Source organism: Gigantopelta aegis, chromosome 10 (genome assembly GCF_016097555.1).
Source record: "Gigantopelta aegis isolate Gae_Host chromosome 10, Gae_host_genome, whole genome shotgun sequence".
NCBI classification, from domain to species: domain Eukaryota; kingdom Metazoa; phylum Mollusca; class Gastropoda; order Neomphalida; family Peltospiridae; genus Gigantopelta; species Gigantopelta aegis.
The window spans coordinates 16,307,472-16,319,538 of NC_054708.1; the positions used below are offsets into that span (position 1 = coordinate 16,307,472).

Genomic DNA, 12,067 nt, shown 5'->3' on the forward strand with positions numbered 1-12,067 from the left:
CCACTTATCGATGGACTAAAAATTAACATTTGTATTAAACAAACATAATAATTTTCTACTATAATCGACTTGTTTCCACCTTCCAAACTTGCACAACATTTTAATAATTGCACTCAAAGTTCGGATTATATTGTTTTACCAGAACTCGATATCGCGTAAACCGTCCTGTTAAATTAAAGCGCACAAGCTCAAATTGTAAATAATTTGTGACGTAACGATGTACAAAGTCACATGATAATATAGAAATTTACTAATAATAGTAACGGAAGTGTGAAGATTTACGTCCCTTAGATAACGGAAGTTGGTTCAACATGGCCTCGGAAAATGTCAACAAACGCAAATTGAAGTGTTTAATTCATCATTCCGGTAAAGTAACAGGCAAATTAACACCTTTTAGTTCTACATCATGGTTAAGACTTACTGAGTGCGCTAAAAGATGGCTAGAATGTGACTCTGAGAGCGAAGAAAATGCCATATCTAAAATTTTAAACGAACAGGGATTTGTCAACAGCCTTTATAATTCTGTAACAAATTTTGGCCACTTGGGATATCATAGATCCTGTTACCAGCGCTTTACAAACAGCCAACATATTGAACGGGCTCTGCGAGCTGTGCCACAACCTGATTCAACTGACATGTGTCCTGACCCAAGTAGTAGTGACTGTGACACAAGTTATGAACCACCTCGGAAATTACGATCAGCTTCCAACCTGCAATTATCAGCCAGCACCACCCTTCCTGCTATATGTATTATCTGTAAAAGGACTGATAGATTTGTAAAACTCCATCACAAACGTACCAGAGACAAACTGATACAGGCGGAAACAATGACAGCAGGTGAGTTTTCAGTCACTGTCTTAACTAGTATCCTAAACGACCAACAATAATTAATTTTATGCATCGTACAACTATATTTCTCTCTGACACAATATTTTTTATTGTATTTAAATTTAATAAAAGATTGGAACAGGTACAAATTAAAATAGTTAAATGGATTTTTAAAATAAATATTCATATGGGTTGCTAGTCTCTTCGTACCATGGTCATTTCGTACCATAGTCATTTTGTACCTAATTTGATCGTTTCGTACCCTGGTCATTTCGTACCATTGCAATAAATCATTTCGTACCCTAGTCATTTCGTACCATAACTGAAAGTCATATCGTACCATGTCATAAAAATCACCCTGATAGTGTCTTTTACCAAATGACATTAAATTACAATTTTGTTTGTTAATTTAAAGGATATTTTATCAGCAAAAGAATAAAAGTTATCGCCACTTTGTACAAACATTAGCAATTGGATAATTTGGCATTCAATAGGGTAGTTATTGTTTTAATGGTTGTTATTGTTTATTTCTTAAACAAATAAGATGCAAATAAGTAATATTCAGACATTTCAACTGTCAACTAAAATATGTGTTCATATTTTTTTATTATTATTAGCATATTTATTAATTGTTAATATAAAAAGCGCACTGTCAACTGGATTATTGCCGATTTCTTACAGTAGAAACACTATTTCCCTTCTTAGACGTATTTTTCCATACAAGTTTGCAAGTAATCTGTCTCCAAGTTGTTTTCTGTTGTTTGAAGAAAATTGTATTCAAAACTATACGGATTATCTTGGACCTGAAATGTATTCATCTTACCTGCTTTAAGGGCTATGTTTGTTTAATGTGTCAGTTTGAACGATGGTATGAAATGACTTTTTGCAATGGTACGAAATGACCCGGGTACGAAATGACTAGGGTACGAAATGACCAGGCAGCATGGTACGAAATGGATGGTACATTATGACTTGGGTACGAAATGACTATGATTCTTTATATGCATGCCCTATTACAGTATCAGGGTTTCCTGCAGATATTTTTTTTTTAATTGTAAAAATTTATGTGTAACACCGGTGAGAAATACTGCATATACTTAATGATAATTTGATGATTGAGACTGTTTCAATGATATATATCACTGACACTGAGTCATACAGGACAATGTAAATTATTTAACATTATAAAAAAATTTAATCTTAATAATATTTTAGTGTACTCATTAATTCTATTTAAATACATAATTTCAGGGAAATTATACGAGGCAGCAGTTAAGAAATGTGATGAATCCATTCTTCTTCACATCCGAGAGAAGGACTGTGTAGCGATTGAAGTAAAGTACCATCGCACCTGTTACCGAGACTACACTAGATTCGTAACCACGAAAATGTGGTAGGGTGTTCTGGTTGTTTTTGTTTTAAAAGTTTATAGTAAATTATACTTCTATTCAATTGTCAATTCAGAATAGTACACCTTTTGATAATATTTATGTAGGCATGTATGTGTTAATATTTTACATGGGCAAAATTAGCAGCTTAGTTGGCCCTCCAATAAAATACATTGTGACAGGATGTTAAATTCAGTCTGCAGGATTCATTGTTCCATAGTAATTTACTTGTTATTTCAATCTCTGGACAGTTATTATAAATGCATGATGGACATAAGTTTTAAATTGAAGGCAAACTGTTCTGATGTTCCATGTATGAATTAAAAACATTGTATTTGTGCAATAACTAATATCATGACCATGTTTTTCAACAGTTTAATTTTTGTGTCACTTCTTAGACATATATCCCATTTACTAATTTAATTGTCATTATTTAATTATGATATTTATATATTACAGTGATCGTTCAGATGAAGACGGCCTACAATTTGCAAAGGCATATGAACTGTATTGCACATCTGTTATTGAAACGCGCATGATAAGGAATAAGGAGATACTGAGAATGTCAAATCTTATTCGTCTATTCCACCACTACGTGCAGAAACATGAAGGAATAGATCCATCAAGTTACAGGTAACAGATATATGCAATCTATCTAAACTCTTGATCATTGTGGTACATTCTGTCTAATATAGTAGGGAGGCTCATCCCATGTAACATTCTGAAGGGGGTTTAATACTTCATAGTACATTTATTAAGGGGATAACTTATCACAGATAATGCCTGGTTTAAAATTACACACATATCAGGGCTGCTTGTTGGTTTGTAACAACTCCTCCCACTTGGTCGATGCAAATGGCAGGAAAATTAAGTAAGACCTTAAAGGTTTGGTCTGACTCCAGCTTATGATGCTTTGTCTAGATGACAGATTAATTGTGTAGTCAATTGTTATTGTTGTGGTGTTTTACATGTAGTATTAATTAAGAAATAATTGCTTTGTGCCCTTATGTGTATTTTGTTTTAATGAACTGTGCAACTCATCTTCCAAAAACCCTGTAACAGTAGTCCTGTGAATAGTTCCTGACAATTTCAACCACCTGGTTGTTATGTTGTTTTAGATATCATGTCTTCAAAATGCTGCAATGTGACCAAGCTATTGAGCAAACTGTGAGCAGAGACTCCAAAACAAAAGGAGGCGTCACTGGATTTACATTGAACAGTGGAGCTGTGCAACGTTGGATCCTGGCCCAACCACAACGGTCAGCTATTACACGACAGTGTGAGATGATGGCTGGTGTTTCTCCAGAAACAAGGCCTTGTAAAGATAATGATGCTACTAGAATCAAGAAGGATAAAAAAGCAATAACTTTAATCATGGATACAATCAACAGCATGATCAATCTATTTGACAACCAGTATGATGAACTAGTGTGTCTGAGCTCAGGTGTTATAGCTGACAGAAGTGTGAGTCTTGACTTGAAGAATGCCTATGCTAAAGGTGATGAAGCATCAGCCAACTATATGAAAGAGAGATTAATTTCTAAGAAAGGTGTTGATATGTTTGCCCCCATTAAAAACTTGAAGTTGAAGACTTTTGGAGACCAAAAGAGACAGAAACAGAATACCAAAGCAGAGAAGGTGGCAGTCTTAAAGAATGATAGAGCACTGTTTGCTAGATTGCTAGTCATAGCACAGACCAGGAAGATTGACCTTAGAGAAATTCTGACATATTCCCTTGGATCTATATCTCTGCCATTGGCAAGCATGGATGGTTCTTTAGCTAAAACTTCAAAATCAGCTCTATTAGATCTTGTGGAAAAGAAAGCAGAAGATTGTCTTGTAACATTGGTGCCTTCCAACTCGGCCATTATATTAGATGCCATGGCTGTCCTACAATCTCTTCAGCACATTCCAGAGACATTTGGAGAACTTGCTGACAAGATCTTGGATCTCGTGATTAGCATTGCTTCAAGGTACAAGTGTAGACGTGTGGACTTTGTTGCCGATCAATATCCGGACATATGCATAAAGAATGCTGAACGAGCACGGCGCACAGCAACTTCTAGTGGTACCCAGATTACTCACATTTACAGCAAGGCCCAGAAGAAGACGCCACACCAATGGAAACATTTATGTCTGCTGGTGAAAATAAGGAAGCACTTATTACCTTTCTTTTTTCTTGTTGGAAAGAAGGAAACTACAGCAAGATGCAAGACATTGCCATCTATGTCACCGTAGCAGATGAATGCCACTTGATTGACGTTAAGGATGGGAGTGCAACAGTGAGACATGTTGGTGATCTTGACTGTGATCATGAGGAGGCAGACACAAGATTACTGCTCCATACACTACATGCATCTATCAGTCTCAATACTGTTGTCATAAAAAGTCCAGATACAGATGTTGCTGTAATTGCACTCGGTTTGAAGAGTAGAATAAAAGCCAATCTCTTCTTTCTGACAGGTGTCAAGAACCGAACACGGATCATCAATTTGCAGAAGATTTCAGCAACATTATCACCCAGAATATGCCAGTCGCTTATTGGAATGCACGTCTTTACAGGTTGTGATTCCACAAGTGCTTTTTATGGAAAAGGAAAGAAGAAAGCTTTTGAATTGACTATTGCATCAAGTGACTTTATTGAAGCATTCTCAACATTAGGTGAGCAGTTTGATTTGAGTGAATCAGTCTTCACAGTACTTGAGCAATTTGTCTGTAAATTGTACGGACAATCGAAATCTACCAGCGTAAATGAAGCTAGATATCAAATCTTTTGTATGGCGAAATCATCAGAAATGAGTTTTCCGCCAACTCAAGATGCTTTGTGACAACACTGCAAAAGATCCAACTATCAGGCAGCCATTCACAGAAGAGCACTACAGCAGTTCATTTCCCCTCCATCACCCACTAACCATGGCTGGAATGTGAAAAATGATGAACTGCTTATTTACTGGATGTCAAAAGACCCAGCTCCAGAGGCTGTTCTTTTGAATGTACACTGTAGATGCAAAGCAGGTACATGCTCTACTGCCAAATGTTCATGCCATTCAATCAAACTAGCTTGTACAGATTTTTGTAAATGCTCCAAAAGCTGCTTAAACAAGAAAGATGATGACAATGAAATTAATCGACATCATGATGATGATGATGACGATGATGCTGCTTATGATGATGAAGTGTGAAAATGGCAGGGTTTCTTGCAGAAATTTTGTTTAGGGTAGGCTCTATTTTGTTTTGTTTATCATATGTGACATTGGTGAGAGATACTGGATATTTAATGATACTTTGATGATTAAGACTGTTTCATTGATATATGTCACTGAGTCATACAGGAAAATGTAAAAAAATGTTTAACATTATAAAAAAACTATTAATCTGAAATTTGAGGGTACACAATTTTACTTGTTTTACCCATTATTTTTACCATCTGGAAAAATACCTGGGAAAAGATGATGACAATGAAGTGTTATCAACACAATGATGATTAATTACGATAATGACTGATTATATATTGCACTATTATGAGTATGTTTATTAGAATGTTCTAATCAGGGTTTCCTGCAGAAATTGTTTTTAGAGTAGGCACTTTGTAATTCTTTGAGATCGCTATGCAATTCTAAAAGTAATACTATACAAAATAAGTAATTGCTAATCAATGGATAATTTTTGCTAATCATTTCTAAAACAAAATGTTCCAGTATATACATGTATAAGGATATCATGTTATGATAAAAGTGTTGCTAATGACAGTTGTGATCATGATGTCTAAAATGAAAGTTTTTTTTTTTTTTTTTTTGTATATTACATATTATCTTGAAGAGATTGGTGCTATTTTTAGAATTTGACATGCTTCTATTTGGATAATTATTAAAATAATACAAAATATATGACAAAATATGAAGTACATTGTGAAAAGGAACAATATAAATATATATGTAAAATTTGCAATTGTATGTTTAGTTATGCCAATGGATACGAGCAAATTGTTTTATTTCTAAAAATAGCACTATATTTACATTATCATGATTTACGCAGGATTTACTAAACATCTTGCAATTTTTTCAAGTTTTTTATGAAGATTATACATATTAATGATGAAATATACACAATTTGTTTGAAAACATTTGCATTTTCAAAACAAAAACTAAATAACATTTTACTGTTTGGAAAATTATGACTGAATTTTTGTTTTGTTTTTAATCGTAAACATGCGTTAACATGCTTCAAATTGGTTGTGTGCTTAAATGAAGTTACTAAATAGTAACATGGTTCTCTGACAAACACAAATATATCAATTTATTTAATATGAGATGATTATTAACAAAGTTATGAGTGTTCAAAGATGACACGTATCTGCATAAAAATACCTAAATATTTACCCCGACAGGGTACCTTTAAAGTCAAATTTTATAAAGTTGTGCAAGTTTGTTTGCTGGAAACAAGTGAATTCCATTAGGTAAGACATGTATATACATGAAAACATAATTGTTTTTTAGTCCATCTGATAGTGGAACGAAATCCTATTTCTAGGCACATATTTCAGCTCAGCCGACGGCCTACTAGCTTTAACACTGGTTTACGTAAAACGCTGAAAAACCTGACCAAGACATACACCCGTGGTGTATTTCACATGTGTGTGTTTTACCCGTGTTTACAAAACCACGCTTTTTACATGGGTTACCCGCAGATTAGGAAAGGGACATAAGCGAGGAATAGCTTACACTTCATCACTTTGTAGTTGAAACTCGTTACCGGTATATTGTTAGCATTCGCGTTCGAGATGGAGGATTAGCTACCCCCCCCCCCCGCGCAAATGTGGAGCAAACCTTCACATTCTGTCAAAAATGATGGACATATTTGGGAAAATTAGCTGGCCTGAAAATGTTTCACCATGTATTTCCATCATTTTACTCACAATAGTAGTTATAATCCATGACAAATGCTTACAGAACCCTACATAGCTGTTGGTAATAATGCAAATATGAATAAACGTTTTGTTATTGGCATTTCCCTTTATTTCTAACATATATAAAAAAAAACACAAGAGGGGACGCGTACGCCTGAGGGCACCGAGATAACGTATGGTGAAATTTTCTAAACTGTGGGCCTGTACCGCCTTGTTCCCCCTTTATTAAGACGAGACAAACACGAAAGTATGTCATTATAAGGCTGCAGTCTATGATAGACGTGTATTGCTTTGATACCGGTGGTAACCGATCAACTTTCATTACTAGTACTTCCTGTTTTCGTGCAGTTCATACACAATGAAGAAAATGTTTATTTTTACTAATTTAATAAATAACTATATTTATTACCCCCCAGTTACCACTCATAATAGGGAAAATATTTTCCGTATTTTCTCAGTGTGAAATATTATGCAGTGTTGTGACGTATAATATTACTGGGTGATTTGACGCTTACAAATCAATGACTTTGTTGGTACTAAATATAACATCATCGCGATTTGGCAAACACACAAAATAACGTCATGTACTTTAATCAGTTTGCATTCACGACTGTTTTAATATTAAATTTATAACAAAATGTCATTTTAACGCAAATCAGTATTTATATTTTTAGCAGAATAACGATAACTTTTGTTAATTATCTGTGAACGTGATTAAAATGCAAAGTTATAGCAATACCCAGAACAGAGTGTGTCAAGTAGTTTACATTGTTTCTATAGCCTACATGTACATGCATGTGCGCCTAAAATAAAGGCGTTTAGAGAAAACATAGCTGGGATAATAAATAGAATAGCAAACTCGGTACCAGTTATTATCAATGTATGTCCCGAGTGAAATACTTTTCATTTGTCGCTCGCTAAAGCTCGCGACAACTAAAAATGATTTGATTTGGGACATAATTTTGATAATAATTGGTATCTCGTTTATTATCCTCTATATATTTCAGGCGCTTTGTTGTTCATTCGCCAGGAACATGCTAAAGGGGTGGATGTAATTATACAGTCGTGCTAAAAAAAACCCCACCCCAGGCAAAAGGGCATCTTGTCTAAAGGGGGAGGGGGTTCGAACCACCCTACCCCCACCCTGTATTCGTTTCTGTACAGTGGCGTAGGCAGGATTTTGTGGTGGGGGGGGGGGGCACCTGGCAGCCAAGTAAACAATGATATTGAGTACGCCACTGATCACCCCTAATTTTGGCGGGATTGGGGGGGGGGTCATGGCCCCCCTGACACCCCCCCCCCCCCCCCCCCCCCCCCCCCCCCACCCCCCCCCCCCCCCCCCCCCCCCCCCCCCCCCGGCTACGCCACTGTTTCTGTATTGGCTTCAAATGATCTCTAAAATACGTTCACATTTCATGGCTCTGCAATACTGACGTAAAACACGATTTTGCTGCCCAAATTATCCATGAAGAAAAGTTACTTTGAGCAAACCCAGCGAAAAACCACCTTAAGGGCAGGTTTAAACAAGCAATACAATTGTAACCCAGTGTTAAACTAGGATTACTGAAAACCAGACATGCGAAATGCACAGTAAACATGACCCAGGGTTTAACCTAGGTTTAAACCATATGTTTCCAAAACCCACCGATAACCTAGACATATGAAATCGGCCCATGGTATTCCCATATCTCATTGAAGACGACAAGCCAGTTCGGACGAATCGAAACTAAAGTGTCTTCTGTCGCAACGGTCTCCGGCATTTTCTTCCTGTCCAGTCTTTCCACGTTGTTTTAATCAAATTCACACACAGCTTTTTCACAGCAACATTACTAGGAAATGCGTGAAGACTAAATTTATCGGCTTTTGTATTGCTACAGATGCCAACAACACGCCGTTTAACCATAATAAACACACAAGAAACAATGAATAATGGCGCTGACTATCGAAAGGAGTTCCCTTCGTGACGTCACGGATCAAATCTTACGGAAATTCCCGAAATGAATTCAGCTGGTTCTCTTTTTCAGGGGAATATTTTTAAATGGAAAATATACCGGTATATTATTATTATTTTTTTTTTTTTTTTTTTTTTTTTTCTAATCATATTAAAGGGACATTCCTGAGTTTGCTGCATTGCCAATCTAATTAAAATTAGCTCCACTATTACATGTGGATCTAACATCAGCCAGTTGGAGCTCATGTCCACCAATCAAAACCTTACTTGCAGAATCCTGCCAGTGATTTAAAAATAATTTGAAAACATTCCGAATTATCCTGAGGGTATACAACATGTTTCGTGTGAATTACGAATGCCTTATGAAATAAAATGAAATTTAACCTAGTACAAATATTAGAACGATCAGAAACACGTTTAATATACAGCCACTAATATTTTATGCAGAAAAATATATTTGATATGTAATTACAATCGTTAAAAAGTCTCTGATAACATCTTAAAAAGTGCAGCAAACTCAGGAATGTCCCTTTAAATAATATGTTGATTGATATAGCTCAATACATCATACATATCTTGAACAGCACTTTAAAATGTTCATCAACGATATGTTAGAACATACAAAATGATTTGGTCCGTAGATTTACGATTACGTTTACGTGCAACACGCACCTTATTCTCAAAGATGGTCGTAAACATAAACGTAACCTAGTTGGGCGTAAATCTACGATTGTATCTCTCTCACTGTACAAATTAAAAACAAAAAACATTAGAACGATGGCTACCGGGTAAATAACAAATGCGCAAATGTGCAAAACGTAATTTCGTTTGTTGTCTGCTAACAATAACATGGCGAACCATGCCATTTTGGTATTGGTGAGGATCCGCGTTTTGATACGAACTTCGTTGTTTTTGTCAGCAAAGTAAAGTTTTCTGCAGGGATGTATGCGGCCATTGGAATTGATTGAACGCTGGAATGCTTCTCGTTTCACATATGTTTTGTGAATATGGGTCCTTATTATTATTAAAAGTACAATAAATATAGTTTGAAATACATAGATTTCGTTTTATTTTATCCTCAAAATGCTCCATCTTCCGTAATGATGTAATTTTCTCCGTGAAATCGTGCCAAACACGTGTAACCGAACACTGGTATAACTGCTAGTCACAGACGTAAACTTACGACGCTTTGTGAAATTGGCTGCAGGAGTACAGCAATTCCTAAAATCATGTACAAGACACCCAGAGTGATTTCAAGATCTACGTAAACAACTTACGTGCATTTTATGAACGCTGCGACTCATGAATGATGTTAATAAGGCTGTTATGGGCATACTTCATGCCATGGGAAACGGGAAACATAGTTATACAAAGTGTTTAAAGAATGTTTTTGTGAATACGATCGAGTAACTCTTCGTTGTTTTTAATGATAAAATGAAATCAGACATAAACACAACTCTCCGTTAGCAGAGGCCGACTGTCCGTGTCCCCTCATCCCGAAACCGTCCCTGCTTTGGCGAACCGTGGGCACTACCGGACTGCATGCCAGAATCGGACACCACAGCTATGTGAAGACTGTCAAGAAAAACCGATTTCTTAACAGGTGACGGCTTGAAAGCAGCCGCCGAATGACGCTTACGAGCATTCCGGGACTGGGTTGCTGGGACAAATTTCGTCGCTTCCTGGTTCATGACCAAGTTAAAATAGGTCCCAAAAGGTAAGGTTTCCCTTACTGAGCGACTACGAAAGTAGGTTTTAACCACACCCGTCGTTCTCAGTCCTGCCAGGTAGTGATCCCGACGCAGAAGTAGACTGTTGGCAAAAACACGCACAGCAAGCTGAGTGACGTGATGAGAGGCTTTAGAATCCGCCAACAAACATCCCTTAGGTATCAGCGGAAGAGTCGCGACAGCTTTATCTAACCCAAATAGGAACGTGCCTAAATGGTTATTGACTTGAAAGAGAAGTTTCGAATACCTCTCCAAAGAATCTAAATCGGTGAGCGGCACACTGATGTAGAGAGGTGGGTGACAGTCTGCCTTCACCCTAGCGGAAACGACCGCTGGATGTGAACGGAAGGAAGCTCCCAATGTCTTATACGAAGACGTGGACAAAACCTTCGCAGCAGACAACAGTTTCCTGGTAGCTAAAGCTGCGGGGAATAAGACTTACACAATTTATTTTTTATTTCATTTTTTTAATTCAAAAACTTTCCTCTTTTTTTTTACAAGCAAAACTAAAAGTATTAACTAAAACACGTTTATTAGAGGTTGCAACGGGGTATAACATGGCGGTGTTCCCTTTAAAATGTTACTCCAGATATTAGTTGCATTGCATTGGTTAAATTGCAGACACAAGACCAAACTGGTAAAAAAAAAATGACATGTTTTATATTCTTCTGTATATTATTAAAATTAACTTTAAATATATAAAATAATTTATATGAATATCGGATGATTTTATAACAGGTACTAATATTGCTGACGGTGGTATTACGTAAGTCTTTGATAAAGGGCCACAACTCGTCTTATAAAGTACAAAATGTTCTGAAAAGAATGCTTTAAATAAACGGATGGCATTATTTTTGCCCAAATGAGGAAAAATGAGCCTTGACCTCGACAATCACCAATATCTCTGCACAGGCGGCTTGACACATCCTCGACTGTAGTAGCAATGTGATGGCCTGTGATCCGTGACAGAGTACTCATCTCCAACAACTGCTCTCTGACATTGAGGTCTTTGTCAACCAATTTGATGCACACTGGCATTAGTAACACATTATGTTGCATCCACCAAGATATTGTGTGGGGAAGATTTTGAGGGAAGACTGTCTGTCGTGGTATCTTAATAAATTGACTTAATATATTGTTTTTACGCCATCAGACAACCCATCCACCGAGTTTATGATGTCCTGAACATATTTTGTCGCATTGATTGACAACCCAATCCCTTTAATCATTTGTAACTTTCAAACCAGCCACCCTTGTTAATACT

At 36.5% G+C, this 12,067-nt stretch overlaps 1 protein-coding gene across 1 annotated transcript; it reads left to right on the forward strand.

Annotated features, from left to right (window-relative positions):
- Positions 1–259: 259 nt before the first annotated feature.
- Positions 260–4,454, forward strand: LOC121383502. The gene is made up of 4 exons (XM_041513573.1): positions 260–837; positions 2,080–2,221; positions 2,676–2,849; positions 3,335–4,454. Exons 1-4 carry the CDS (start codon positions 312–314, stop codon positions 4,452–4,454), a joined length of 1,962 nt encoding a protein of 653 aa, XP_041369507.1. The 5' UTR covers positions 260–311.
- Positions 4,455–12,067: the final 7,613 nt, after the last annotated feature.